Source organism: Typopeltis vanoorti, chromosome 25 (assembly GCF_054136105.1).
Source record: "Typopeltis vanoorti isolate ZY-2024b chromosome 25, IOZ_Tvanoo_1.0, whole genome shotgun sequence".
Classification (NCBI taxonomy): domain Eukaryota; kingdom Metazoa; phylum Arthropoda; class Arachnida; order Uropygi; family Thelyphonidae; genus Typopeltis; species Typopeltis vanoorti.
Window position 1 is genome coordinate 19,527,501 of NC_143573.1, and position 15,603 is coordinate 19,543,103.

The window sequence follows — 15,603 nt, forward strand, 5'->3', positions numbered from 1 at the left end:
AATTTTGCCACATGTTTTAAGGGAATGTGCTGTGAAACTTCCAGTGCCATTGACTTGGCTGTTTAATGAAAGTCTTGCAACAGGGCAAGTTCCTGGAGAGTAGAAAAAGTGTAAGATAGTGTCATTGCATAAGGGTGGTGGTAGAATGGAGGTAAATATAAACTAGCCTATATCAAACTATAGGCTAGTTTATATTTCTTCTTTTGTTGTTAAAGTTTTGAAGAAATTATTAAGAACTTGTATACAGAATTGGGAAGATGAGGATAATATTATTTATGCAGACAAATACAGATTTTTTAAGCAATGTTGTTGTTTTAGTAATCTGGTTTCCTTGTACATACCTTACCTTACCCTCACCCAGCTGTAAATTAGGGTAACACATGCTTTTTTATTTATTTATTTTCATTTTGCAAAGCCATTTGACATGATTCCATATGCAAGTTGGTTTTTAAGTTGCAATAGACAGATCAGGACATCAGATTAGTGGATTGGATTGTAATTGGAAGGTCAGTGACTTTATATACTTAGGTTCAACAATGAAAGAGGATGGTGAGGCTGAGAAGGAAGTGAAATGCAGGATACAAGCAGGATGGAGGAACTGGAGAGAAAGATAGCTAGAGTGCTATGTGATAAGAGGGTGCTGATCAATCTAAAAGGCAAAATTTACAGGACAGTAGTGAGATCAACTATGATGTATGCTTTGGAAACTGTGGCCCTGAGGAAAAATAACATCAGCAGGATGGAGGTAGCGGAGATGAGAATGCTTAGATGGATGTGCGGTGTGATCAGAAAGGATCGTCTGAGAAATGACCATGTAAGGGGAATGGTGAAAGTTACAAACTTAGGAGCAAAGATACAGGAGGCAAGGTTGAGATGGTTTGGTCATGTGATGAGGAGGGAGAAAGAATATGTGGGAAGAAAGGTCATGCAGATGGATGTGCAGGGGAAGAGGAAACACAGACAGCCCAAGAAGAGATGAAGGGAGATGGTGGAGGAGGACTTGAGGATGAAGAACTTGGATGTGGCTACAGCCCAAGACAGGAAGTTGTGGAGGAGACTCACCACAAACAGCTACCCTGCTTAAGTGGGAAAAGATGCAGAAGAAGAAGAATTGTAACTGGCTTTCTGGCAGATATCAGAGTTGTATGTGGGGGTGGGTAGTAGTGTCTGGGAGTAGAAAGGTTTGCAAGTGGAGTTCCACAGAGTTCAGTACTTGGAACATTACTGTTCAATCTTTCTTTATGTCAATGATATTGTCACAGGACCACAGGGAGATGTTCAATTGTTTGCAGATGTGAAGCTTGGGAGGATTATTTATAATAGTGCTGATGTTTTAGCTCTTCAAAGAGAATTGGTTGAGTTATACTGGAAGAAGTGGAAGAAGCAAGGGATCTCAGGGTGATTCTCTTGCTTCTGGTACAGATAGAGATTTGAAGTTCCAAGGACACACTGCAAAGATTCTGAAGACATCTCAGAGAACCGCAGCAGTATTGAGGAGGACAGTGACCACGAGAGATAAAAGGGTGGTGGTCCTATTATATAAAGCTTTGATCAGATCACATCTGGATTTCTGTGCTCAGATCTGGTGACTGGGATTTGAAAGGGATGAAGTAACCTTGAAGAGGGTGCAGAGACTGATAATGAAATGATATCAGGACTGTGCAATATTGATGTTGAGGATAGATGGAGGGCATGCAGTAGTAGCACACTCAGGATTTAATCGGGGGGGGGGCAAGTTGAGTAGACAATTTGAGAATACACACTACGCAGTGCATACAATCTATGACTGAGCATCTGCGATGATCACTAATTCATAAGAAGTATAGAATAGAAGACACGACAACATAAATTTTAAAAAAAAAATGAATTTTAATTAAGAAAAGATTTTTGGAAAATTTTCTAGTGTTTTCTTTTTCTTTTGGGGGGCAAAGCTCCTTGGCCCCACCTCTGGGTGGGCTGCTGTCATGCAGAGTTTGGTAGATACAAGACAAAGGGAGGATACGATTGAGACACTTAAGCTGTTGGAGAATTATTGAATTTACACTGCAGAGAATTTTCATATGGCAGAAAGAGGGGAAAGAACAAGGATGAGGAACACCTCTTAAGAGGTGTCTCATGGCAATCCATCACCTTTATTTTAGATCTGATTACGCAAAATTTATATTTCAAATTTGGTGTAAATTGGTTGAACAATGTGATTTGGCAAGACGTCTGTGGAGAAGAACAAGAAACCAGCCTTTTTTTTTTCCTTGCTATTTTCTGAAGTGCAATAACTCCCCCTCTCCACTGATCTGAAGTGATACTTAAAATGTAGTGGTTTGTTTTACGTTAAATACCACTTTTAAATAAACATGGCAAATCAATAATATTCAACTTACAATGGAGTTAAAGCAAGTCAAGTTTTGGCCTTAACGACATTTGTGATAATAACAGCAGTTGACTTAATACAATTGATATGCAATTGTTGCAGAGGATAACTTTAATGCAAAGGTTGTGACACTGAGCCTAACTTTGGTAATGCGTATTTTTCCATAAGTTTTATTCAGAGATCTCTTGGTAAGAAACAAGAATAGAAATTTATTTCTTTATATAGGAGTGAACAAAAGTTTGCTTACAATGCAATGCTGAAATAGAATAAACAAGTAGATGAAAAACATTATATCAATGTGATGGCATTTGCAGCAGTGTCCATGTTTGGATATTCTCCCTTCAAAATAAAAAAAAAAAAGGTTAATTTATAACAGGCATTTCATTAAGGAAATCAGATTCAATGGACTTCATGAAAATTCTGAATATGCAAGTAATTTACACACACACACACACACACTGTAAATTATAAACTTTAAACAGTCATACTGGATATGGTTCCTTCCATGCTGCAAACACCGTTGATGGCCGTACAATTGCTACTGGCAAATCAGCAAAATCTTCTTGTATTAAAATTTCCGCCATAGCTTTACTGAAAGTATAAATGTTGGGACTACCTCCGATAATTTTTGGAGTTAATGACTGCAGCAATTCATCATCCGTTATTCTACACAGAAGAAAAAGAAATATTTCAATGATATTGTGTAGCATCTAATCATTTTCTTTCTTAATGAAACTAAATACATCAGCAGTGACCAAGAAATTGTGGTGGCTCTTGCCAGAATTCTAGAAAAAGCCACCACCATTTGTTGGTTGTTTAATATATTACACAAGGTGTTTTAAGATCATAATAGCAAAAGATAAACAATTGAACATCGTTATATATTCAAATGGTTCAGCATTTCATCAATGGATATTGCAGATTACTGAAACAGCTTGTTTAATAATAAAATAATAGTCAGATCTTGACACAGATTTTGAAAAAAAAAAAAAAACTAAAAATGTATTTGTCAATGTGAATTCTGAGGAAACAGTAATTATTTAAATATGTTTTGCCTCTGGGCAGCACTTAAATGCTACTTTTACATGTAATTAAGCTTTTATACATTTTTCTTTCCATGTTGTAATGATAGATACTTGTTTACTTACCAGAAATAGACAAATTACGATATAAACTCAAAATGCTGAAGAAATTCTTATATCATCCTCACAAAAATCCATTATCCCCAACTGTATGTTTTTTAAGTTAATTCTATATGGTTTGGTTCTTCTTTAGGAACTCATTCCATCATAGGTTTCCATCTTGATGGAGAATAGTGTTCCTTACAAACCATGGGGCATCAAAGATCATTCGGAGGCATTTGGTTTGGATTAATTGTAATCGTTTGATGTTGCTAGGAGAGGTGTGGCTCCACGCTGGCGAACCATAAGTCAGTATAGGTCTGATGATTGCTTTGTATATTCTTAATTTGTTTTCTGGACTGACTTTGCTTCTACAGTTGAGTAGAGGGTAGAGCTGAGCTATTGCTGAGTTTGCTTTGTTGCAAGCATGAGAGATGTGGAAGTTGAAGCTGAGTTGATTATCTAGTTTGATTCCCAGGTATTTTACTTCTTTTTGCCATGGGATATCACTATTGAACATCATGATTGCTCCATGATGGTCTGCTTTCTTCCTTGTAAATAGTATGGCCGTGCTTTTATCTGCATTAACATCAATTCTCCATAACCGAACCCATTTTTCAAGATTCTTTGCTGCATTTTGTGTGGCCAGGTATGGTCTGAGCGATCTGGTCAGTATCGCCATGTCATCTGCATAAAATGCCATGGTGGTTGATGTCGTGCTTGGGACGTCTGAGATAAAAATGTTAAAGAGTAATGGCGATAACAGGGAGCCTTGCGGGACACCTGCTGTGATACTTCTTGTAGTTGATCTGAGCCCACGAAGTTTCACTTGAAATTTTCGGTCTTTTAGGTAAGAGTCGATGATTTGGATGAGGTTTAGTGAGTATTTTGCAGTAATTAGTTTGTGGATGAGGCCTTTGTGCCATGTCTAGGAATACTGCACCTGTATGCTGTCTCCAGTTAAATCCGATAGTTATGTATTCTATAAGTCTGTGGATTTGTTGAGTTGTGCAGTATCCAGTTCGAAAACCAAATTGTTCTTTTGGAATTAGGTCTAGATTGTCCATTTCATTTTGTAGGTGTTTTAGTATTACTTTTTCAGTGATTTTCCTAAGGCCTGACAAGAGGCTGATAGGTCTGTAATTCTGGGGGAAATGAGGTGCTTTCCCCCGATTTGTGGATGAGGATTATATCTGCTTGCTTCCAGCGAGTGGGGAAGTAGTTGAGTCTTAGCATCGCATTAATGATAGCCACTAGATGCATTATTGTTTTGTGAGGGAGCGCTTTTATAATTTTGTTTGAAATCTGATCAGGACCTGGTGCTTTTCTGTTATTGAGGTTCTTGATGATTTGGTATATTTCAATTGGCGTGGTATAGTTTGAGTTGTCACGGATGGTGGAACGATGAAGTGCATAGCGTACTTGCCTGTGGATTTTTTCAATGAAGCACAAGTCCACATGAGTGTAGTTTGGTTGAAATTGCAGCTCCAGAGTCTGCAAAAGCTTCTGCTTTTTCATCATCTCGGTGGACTATACCTTTTACTCCATGTATTGATTTTATGTTGGGGTGATTGCTGCGAAGGGCTTTAGTCATTTTCCATAGTGAGTTATCTTCAGTTTTTAAGGAGCTTAGTTTCTTCTCCCATTGCTGATTCTTATGGTCTTTGATTGCATATCGGACTAGGTTTGTTGCCCTGTTAAGCTCTTGTTTATCCTGAGGTGATAGTACCGACGTCTAATTCCGTTTTTGTTGCGGATAAGCTTTAGAATCTCTTCTGGGAGCAGGTTAGTTTGAGCTGGAACGGTAATGGTGGAGGCTGTTGCAAGGCCAGTTTGGATTGTGCTTTCCAGTTTATTGATTGCTATGTCTACTTCTTTGGGTGAGGAGATAGTTGGGACAGGGCCTGTGATGTTGCTGAGAGTTGAGTTGAGCTTCTTGAGATTTATGTAGGATTGTCTGGGGATGGTTTCTGCTTCTCCGCCTAGGCTAAGCAGAACTGGATTGTGGTCAGAGCTAAGATCATTAATAACCTGCAACTGGAATTGGTGTGGGGTGTTCCTGAAAATGGCGATATCCAGCACGTCAGGTTTGCCCAGTGGTCCGTAGTGTGTTGGTTCAACAGGACCTGCTATGGTTATGTTTCTTGTCATAGTGAATTTGTGTAGGCTCTTCCCATTATTATTGGTGTCTCTACTGTTCCATGCAGGGTGTTTTGCATCTAGATCTCCTGCCACTATTGTTGCTTCGTTTGTGTCAAGGAGCTGGGAGATGTCTGAGGCTAGAAGTGATTTGCCTGGAGGGTTGTAGACTGAATATAGTTTTAGACTGCCTGTGTTTTTTGTATGTATTTCAATTCCAGTTTCTTCCAGGTTTGTGGCTGCTGATTTCTTGATCTCATGGTATCTCATCTCATCTTCCTTATACCCTCTTTTACCTTGCGGTGTAAAGGATCCATTGATCATCGGACCTCACTCCGTTTACAGGATAAGGTGGTCAGCCTTATGCCCCAGTATATCCTATGGCCTGTAGTGTTGAGTTCTCAAGGCCAGTTTGCCTGCTTTGCGGGATGAAAACCCCCAGAATAAACTGGGGAAAAAACCCTGCTGTCCATGCCCAAGACTGGCTAACTTGGCTATGGCTGAGGAAGATCCTTCAGCTCCTCGCGTCACCGACGGGAATCGAACCTAGGACACTGCTTCCCCAAGCATATGGTTGCGAAGCGCATAGCCACTAGGCTAACCGCGCGGACTCTCATGGTATCTTATGCTTTTTTTAACAAATATAGCAGTTCCGCCCCCTCTGGCGTTAAGTCTATCTGATCTTAGCAGTGTGTAGTACCTTATTTTGGGGTTGTCGCAAGGCTGAAGATGCGTCTCGTTGACTAAAAGGATATCTATCTTATATCTTTCAGCAAATTCGTTTAGTTCTAGGAGGGTGTTGTGTAGCCCATTAGCATTCCAATAAGCAATCTGTAATGAGTTAGTTAAGGTGACCGTGTTATCCATTAATCATAGAGAAGATAACCTGTGTGTTTTTGAGGAATTTGTTGGTGTCAGCCTATTTGGGATTTGTTTTGCTAAAGGCTGTTAACATCTCTCCTAGAGTAGCAGCTAGGATTGCTGCGGTGGTTTGGTTGCAAGATGCCGGTTTGCTATTAGTAGACCGCAGATGCATATGACTTTTCAGGAGTAATGACCCGCGTGTTGATTTCTGGTGTAATTCGCTTCTGATTGGGCAGGGGTAGTGCCTCTCTAGCCTTCTGCAGGTTGAATGGGTGGAGTGAGCATCCCTTGTAATTTGCTGGGTGTGGGCCGCCACAGTTCGCACACTTAGCAGGTGTGGTTCGTGGTTTGACGCAAGTGTGTGAGGGATGGTTGTTACTGCACTTGACACACTTGTAATCCGCTTTGCATAGCTTTTGTGCATACCCATAATTTTGACAGCGATAGCATTGACCAGCCAAAGCCTTTCTTCTGAGAGGCTCAGTCTTGATGACCAAGCTGCAAACTATTTTAAGGTCGTAAATTTCTCTATGATCTTTACTGATCTCGACCAAGACCAGAGGTATAGGGCGCTTGTCTGCTCGGTACATGCGTGATATCTTAATCGGCTCTAGGCCTTGTGATCTAAGGTCAGTAGCTATTTCTTCTGCTGGTATGGTCTCAGCCAGCCCTCTAATTACTACTTTTAAATTTTTTTTCGCTTTTAAGCTGAAATGTGTGATATGGGACTTTTAGTTCATCCATAAGTCTGGTGAGCGGGCGGTAGTCTGAAATTCCTTCTGGTTGAATCTGGGTTCCTTCATCTGTACTCTTGGCTGATGTAAATTTGATGTTTGCATTCTTCATCGTTGCTGTAATTGAAGACCATTTTTTTTTTGTTCTTAAAATTACAGGTGGAATCCTCTCTTTGGGTTGTGCCCTGGAGTCGGTCTCTATTCTTTCATCAATTTGTGCTGTTAAGTCTATTGGAGCTGTTCTTTCCAAGGGTTGAGGTATTATTTCAGGATCTGCTGCTGGCAAACCCTTCTTACGCTTCTTTCAGCTGACAACCTGATAGTCTGTAGAGTTATCTGAGTCCACTAGGGGCTGGTCGTTAACCGGTGACAATCTCTCTGGTGTTATCTTGAGAAGTGCTGGGGAGGGTCAGGGGATTGACAGTCCTCTGTTTCAACCTCTTCTATTTGGTGGATTGCCACCTTTCCTGGCCATTTCCATTGTAGTAGGCCTCCTATATGCTTAAAGATTGCCAATAGCTGTTTGAAATCAAGCTCATCGTATGGAGAGTCCATTGTTTGGCCTGATAGAAAAATAGCAGTTTCCCAGATAATCCTGTAGACTGAGAGTCTACTAGCAAATCCCATAGACAGCTTAGAGTAAGCGTCTACCAGCAAAAAGTTAGTCTGTTATAGGTGACTATCCTAAAAACGAGGAAAAAGGAGTTTCAGGAGCTTACTTGGACACAGTGCAGCGACCTACCTCCCTAAAAAAACCATTCAACCACCACTGGTCCTCATTGCGGGTGGGGCCTGCCAGCCATTAGACCTCTGCATATTTCATACAGAGGGGGAGATAGTAGGTCACGAACTGTGTTAGTTCCAGTGCAATGCGTGCTTCCCGAAAAACCTTATATAAAATCAACTAGGCAGGGTCTAAAGGAATACGTCCAATCACAATGACAGCAAAAACAAGTCTTCTATGTATCAACTTCAGTTCTGCACTGTTCTTCCACTAAGCATTTGGAATTTATAGTAGTATCAGAATCCCATAGAAATAATTCGAAATACCTATTAATTCCTGGTCCTTTCCTAGTCGATTTACAGAATATATAAATTCCCTTTCTGCCACTCACTAACGACTTCCGATGCTGTCCCCATGGCTTCTCCCTTTAATATTTTACTTTCGTTTTCGAATCAACTCTGTTCCCCTCTTTCCCGCCAAAATCCGGTCCTGACCAGTTCAGCTCATAACAACTCACTTCTCCTTTTGTATACAGTACTCCACGCTCTAATCATGCGCTACCAAAAAATAACTTCTTGACAGTGATCAATCAAATCTCATTAGCAGAATTCCTTAAATTTATTACTATTATTACGGGCAACTCCAGGGAGTCATTGGACTCATCGAGGGGGGCCCCAAATCATATTCATCACAACTATTTGACATTCATACAGTATCTATCATACCTCGCCTTAAACTCATTCACTGTCACAGCATCCACTACAGACTCAGGGAGCGCATTCCACTCATTCACTACTCTAAAAGTAAAGAACCCAGCTCTAACACCTTTACTAACCACACTTTTGCCCAGTTTCCATGGATGTCCCCTAGTCCTACCACAACCAGCCCTGTACTCAAAAATATCTTCTGAATTAATTTTATAGAAACCCTTCAGTAATTTGAATGTCTCAATCATATCTCCCCTCCTCCGCCTATCAACCAATTTTTGCAACCCACAAATCCTCAACCTGTTCTCATACGGTTCATTCCACAGACCTGCTATCATCTTGGTCACTCGCCTCTGGATCCTCTCCACCTCCTCCCCATCAAGAAGAAACCTAGGTGACCAAATCTGAGCACAGTAGTCTAGATGGGGTCTTATCAAGGCTCGATACAGAGGAACAATAACCTGCTTGTCTCTGCTTGTCATCGTATTCTTCAGCAACCAAGTGATTTGATGAGCTGTTTTGGTCACTTTTGCAATGTGTCCCCTAAATTTCAATTCCTTATCTACCAACACTCCTAAATCTCGTGCCTCATCAATTTCCTGGAGCACGGTTCCACCAATGCAGTAAACTGCCGCCAATCTTTTCACCCCAAAATGCATAACCTTACATTTTGCCACATTAAACTGACATCCATTCTCCTTAGCCCAGACCTCAAATCTAACCAAATCATCCTGCAAAATTTTGACGTCATCTGCATTCACTATTGCCCTACCCAACTTTGCATCATCCGCAAACAAATGAACTGTTCCTCTCAGATCATTTCCTATATCATTTATGAACAAATTAAACAGCAGTGGTCCAAGAACAGATCCTTGTGGCACACCACTAGTCACAGGCCGTCTTGTGGACTCTACTCCCGAGTAAACCACTCTCTGATATCTCTCCGTCAACCACCCTCCTATCCATCTCACCAACCCTATGTCCATTCCCATATGCTGCAATTTACTGATTAGAATTCCATGTGGAATCCTGTCAAAGGCCTTGGCAAGGTCCAGTAGAATCACCGTAAACCCATTACCCTTATCCAGTTCAGCCGTCACTGTGTTATAATACGTGAGCAAGTTACTGAGGCATGACCTACCCTTCACAAAACCATGCTGTCCCCGATACAGTATCCCATTTTCTTCTATCCAATCTTGTATTTTCCTCTTGACTATTTTCTCTAAGACCTTGACAATGATTCCTGATATGCTAATCAGTCGGTAATTTACTACAGCAGTCTTGGAACCACCTTTATGCAGTGGAACTATTTTCCCCTCTTTCCACCCGCTCGTGACTAACCCAGACCCGAGACTCAAATTAAACAAAATGGTCAAGGGTACTGACAATTCTTTAGCTGCTTCTCGTACAACACGAGCTGGTATACCATCCAATCCCACAGATGTATTGACATTGAGGTTATGCAATAGACTATTCACCTCCACTTCATTAACCACAATTCCCGTATAATCTACTGGTTTATTCGTTTCTGCAATGTCACCACCTGGATGATATACTTTTGCAAAGTGCTCACTCAGTAACTCAACTATCTCAACTGATTCAGTTACCTCCCTACCATCGGCATTCTTTAAAATCAATCTGCCATGTACATTTTTCCTTTTACTTGCTACATATCTAAAAAACTGTTTAGGATTCTCTTTAGCCTGCATGGCCAATGTTCTTTCGTAATCCTTTTTTGCTTTTCTTACCACACTCATCACCCTTCTGGCCTGTGCTTTATACCGTTCATGTGCCTGCCGGTCACCCTTCTCCTTAAATTCCCTCCATAGTTGTTTCTTTTTTTGCAACTCAAGCTTAATGGTGTTATTCATCCATTTAACCCCTATTTGATTTATTATTCGGACTCTAGGTATACAGTCAGCCATTGCTTCATGCAAGCACTTCTTAACTACCTCCCATGCACTATCAACTTCTAGTCCTTGCAGTTGTACATGCCATGGCACTGAACCAATCAAACTCCTAAGCTTGTCATACTTTCCAGCCCGATAATTCCACATGTACCCTGTCTTAATTGAAAATTCTACACCTTTAGCCACCTCCCAAGTTAAGACCCTATGATCACTCTCACCGATTGGTGGCAATGTGGTCATATTTGTTACAGCCAAATCCTCAGATGTAATTACTAGGTCAAGCACTCTCTGACCCCTAGTATTTTCCATTACATGCTGTCGCAGATAGTTATCCCTTAATAACTGCATAAAATCCAGTTCCTTCCTTCCGTGTGTCCTCTCCTCACTCCAATCAATGCGACCATAGTTGAAATCTCCCATAATAATCACCCTCCTTCCACCCATTTCTTCTATTTGCTTGTGCATACTGTCACCACCATCTTTTCCATCACCTGGTCTATAGCAGCACCCAATTGTATATTTAGTTCTGCTAGCCACAATCTCACACCAAATGGCCTCAAATGTGCTCTTTTCTCTATCCTGCAATTCAACTTCTATTCTCCTTGGCTGGAGCTCATCCGCTATCATCAACAATACTCCTCCCCCCATCACATTCAATCCCACTAGTTATATCATCTACAGTCAGCCATGTTTCACTAATACCTATAACCTGTGGTCTGGAAGTGCCAACCATGGCCAAAAACTCTTCCTTCTTGTTCCTAATACTCCTAGTATTAGTGTACATGAATTTAAGACCCCCATGAGCCCCAACCCTACCTTGATGCCTTATATTAACTATCCCACTCAGATTTGTTGTCCTTATTTGCTCTGGCATATTATATTCATTCTTACATTCAACTGCCTCCATAAGGACTGTATCTCTACTCCCCCCCCCCCTAACAAATCTAGTTTCCCTGAGTTTGCACATCCACTACATTCAGCAACACTTTCTCAAGTCTTCTTACACCGTAACCATTCAAATGCAAGCCATCCATCTTATATAGATCCTTTCGCCCATCAAACTCACTCCACACATCCACAAATTCCACACCACTCGTCATACATAACCCACGCATAAAGTCATTTGCAATTATAGCCCTCCTTTTAAACATTTCACTGTCATACCGTGGCAAAAGACTAATCATTCTAACTCTCTCACTCTTTTCTTTTGCTACCTCAAACAATTCATTCAGGTCTTCTATCATTTCCATTTTATCTCCTTTCAAATCATTCGTACCTGCCACAACAATCATTTCTTTCACCCTTTCCTTTTGCTCTCTAATAGACGCAGTTACGTCCTTTATGGTCGCACCAGGTTGGTACGATTTTGTCAAATCCTCTACTAACACACCTCGTACTAACGAGTCTCCATACAGCACTCTATCCTTCATTTTGTTCATGTTCACATTCATACGTCTATTTTTCCTGTCATACCTTTTATTATTGGTTGGTTCATTCAGTCTACTTTTGTTCATGCACTCTAGCTGCTGTTTTGCTCTTTCTATCGCACTATTCAACAACGCGATCTCACTCAATGCATCTATCTCATCTTTTTTGTTCTCTGAGAAACCATTTATACTATCATTCACACTTTCTACATTCACACTCTCACAATTTTCATGTACAACCTTGCCGTTTCCTGTCATATCCCTGTTTCCTTCATTCTGAAGGTTGACAAAAATATCACACTCACGATCCGAAATACACTTCAATTCCGCATTCTCCCTACATTTTCTACACACATTCAATCCTTTATTATCATCTAACCACACACCGACCGCACTCCGCAAAGCGTACATTTCACAGCTAGTACACTGACTCATTTCTTTTATGCTACCATTCTTTGATAACGATGGCGAACCTTCATTACTGGCCGCCATTTTCCTTCGCACAGGTGCCATTATTATCTGTGACGTGTTTTGTCAAATTATACCCTAATCTTTAATAATTATTCAATTAATAAATAAATAATAAATTAATAAATTTACTTTCACTTTCATTTACAATAATAAAAAACATATATCACAGTTCACATAAGGCACATAAAAGTTACATACATACAGTTTCTTATAATATTATTATAGGAATAAAGTAATAAAATAAATGCCATTTAATACAGAGCCTTTTCATTATTATGACATATTCTAAAATTATATAATTAAATAATCACTGACAAAATTCAAGGAAAATACAATAACAACAAATTTTAAGCAAGAGACTAACAAATAATATTTATTATTATTATTACCACCCCAAGACCTCATGGAGTCAAAGATTCATCATTTAAACAAGTCTTGCTTAAGATATGGCAGATTATGTTAAATATGAATGAAGTATGATAAATTATAAATATCTTCATTCACAATTTAACACTAGAAAACCGAAATGAGCTTGTTTGAGATTCTAGTTATGATCTGTGGTATGAAGTAATCTTATAACAAAAGATAACTGCCTGGTTCACAGTCCCCTTCAATTTCGCTGGTTAGTCATTATTTAAAAGGGGATGGAGTAAGAACGTCCATCTGTTTACCGTAAAATTATTTGCTCATTGATCTGAGATACACTAAATGTCAACAGATAAGGAACTTATCACACATTGGATTCTGAAGTCTTCGGACTTCGGTGTGACGTTTTTAAAAATAATTTCTTAATTTTAAAGTAAATGAAATAACTTCAATTAATAACAATAAAAAAATAGTTCTTACTCTAAAATGTTAATCAGGCTCCTGGCAGGGATGTTTGCAGGATAAATAACTTCCTCTATCACCGGTCTGTCGGAAAATGAATAGGCAGTGGAGACATACAGCAATGACTAAAAACAAAACATCAAAGAAAAAAAAATCACAAAACATGGAAAAAATCAGAAAAGCTATTGATTCTACAATATACACTGCTTGGAAAGAAGTTAGTGGACAGCTCCCATGAGCAAGGTACATCGACACATAATGAGTCACGTGTTTGTAGTTGGTATAAATTTGAGGAATATGATACTCCCAGGTCAGTGCAACTATGTCCGGGTGAAATGGCTGTGAGAAGGGAACTGACGGAATTTGAAAGATGAGTTGTGACAGGATGCCATGTTGAAGGATTATCGGTTTGACAAATTGGACCATCCAGGTCAACAATTAATGATACCATACTGAGATGGAAGCTCAGGGAATCAATGCAAGTGCTACTGCAGTGGGCGACATATCACACTTACCGAACGTGACATTGGGATACTACGAAGGATAATATGTGAAAACTGCCATTATTCGGCCGACATGTTGAATGCAGAGTTCCGGGCATTGACTGGAAAATGAATCCACACAAAATCGTTCCAAACCAAGGCTCACAACATGTGTTTCCATGCTAGGGCATATGAAAGCCCCACATTAACCAAATTAACATGTAGAGTAGTCTTCAGTATGCAAAGAGAGTGTAATGTAATGTAGAAGCTTGGAAAGTGTTATGCAGCAGCGAATCATACTACAACTTCCACCGAGCAGATGAACGGGTGTTGCAGATGCTGATGAACATCTCTTACCAGAATGCATAACCCCAATTATGAAATTCGGAGATGACTGTGTGATGATATGGTCCTGTGTTTCCTGGTTTGAACTCTGACCTCTTTTTGTGGTGGCATGAACATTGGACTTCAAGAGGTGTCGTATCTGAACATTGACAAACCAATGCTTTATACTTGGTGACGTTTTTATGGAATAAGGCTGCTCCTGATTTGTGGACATGAAAGTCACCACACTTGTCTCCACAGAGCCCTAGAATATTCAACCATGCTAAACAACTGTGGATGAACAAGAGCAGTGGTGAAGCCAAGGGACGTCCGCTCCACAAGAGCCTAGGATCTCATTACATGCCTACAGGAAGAATGGCCCAAAATTACCACTGATTGCTATCATACGTTTGTGCAAAGTATGTGCCATCAGCAATCAGATTGCTGCAGTCATCGTAACAAAAGAAGGTCCTACATTTTATTAAGGTGGGTGCCATGGCTGTTTTTTCCCCTCACACTATAGTGCCCGTTGACGTCTTTCTAAGCAGTGTATGTTATGGTAGCAGCTATATCGTATTACAAATGGCTTGATAAAAGATAGCTGTTTATAGCTCTTAAATGTACTCCATAAAAAATCAGATACGTTTCGTTTTCTTACTAGAATCGGTATAAAAGCTTCTTGTTGTATAGTTATGCCGTACGGTAAAGGAAAAAATCAACAGAGAAATCTATAATATGCTCTAGCAAGGCCAGTGTGTTATATAATTAACACGAGGTGAGGAGAGAAGAGTACAGCAGACAATTGTCGCCATCTCATAATCCCTAACTTTACCATCAAGTAAAATTAATTTTTGAAATAAATATCTCCAATTATTCCTACTCTAACCCGCCTGGAAGTTAAGCTAACTTGAATGAATTAGAGCATTAATTTGTAACATTAACCGGTATCTGTAACAGACAAAGAGGAGGAGGAGCAAAAGTACTTTAAGGAACTATGACTAACAGACACAGATCAATCCTACCTTAATGTGCTGAAGTAATACAAGCTGAATAAAAACAGGAAGGCATCAAATAGATAACATCCTGTAAGAGTTCTTAAAAACGATAGGGAGTGAAAGATATCAGAAAGAAAACATCTAAACGTCTGGCAAGAATCTTAAGTGATATAAGAAAATTACAAGCTCCATCTTCTCACGTACTTCTTACAGGATACCGTCTATATGCTCGCTGTCTGTTCTCATTGAAGCAGTACATAGCCAAAGTGTTCAGGCTATAGAGAAGTTGAAGTGATCAGGTAATCTTAACAAATCGCTCGTAATGTAAGTGGCTTCCAATGAATCTTAATTCGAAAGCTGATTTTATCAAGCTGCATCCACTTCAGTAACAGAAAATGGTGTTCTACAAGACTGGGATCCACACTAAACATTTTTATCAATGTCATTCCTTCAACGAGTGTGGAGACGTACATATGATGCAGCCATCATTACTCAACCACTGCCATCTG

The 15,603-nt window shown here is 39.8% G+C and overlaps 1 protein-coding gene across 2 annotated transcripts in view; it reads right to left on the reverse strand.

Annotated features, from left to right (window-relative positions):
- Nucleotides 1-15,603, reverse strand: part of LOC150092586 (fatty acyl-CoA reductase 1-like) — a 190,736-nt gene that overhangs the window by 121,917 nt on the left and 53,216 nt on the right. For both annotated transcript variants that reach the window (XM_090414701.1, XM_090414700.1), the window contains exons 6-7: nucleotides 13,312-13,418; nucleotides 2,857-3,034 (exon numbers count right to left, since the gene is read on the reverse strand). In XM_090414701.1, the coding sequence (XP_090270827.1) occupies nucleotides 2,857-3,034; nucleotides 13,312-13,418 (285 nt within the window). The remainder of the gene's footprint in view (nucleotides 1-2,856; nucleotides 3,035-13,311; nucleotides 13,419-15,603) is intronic.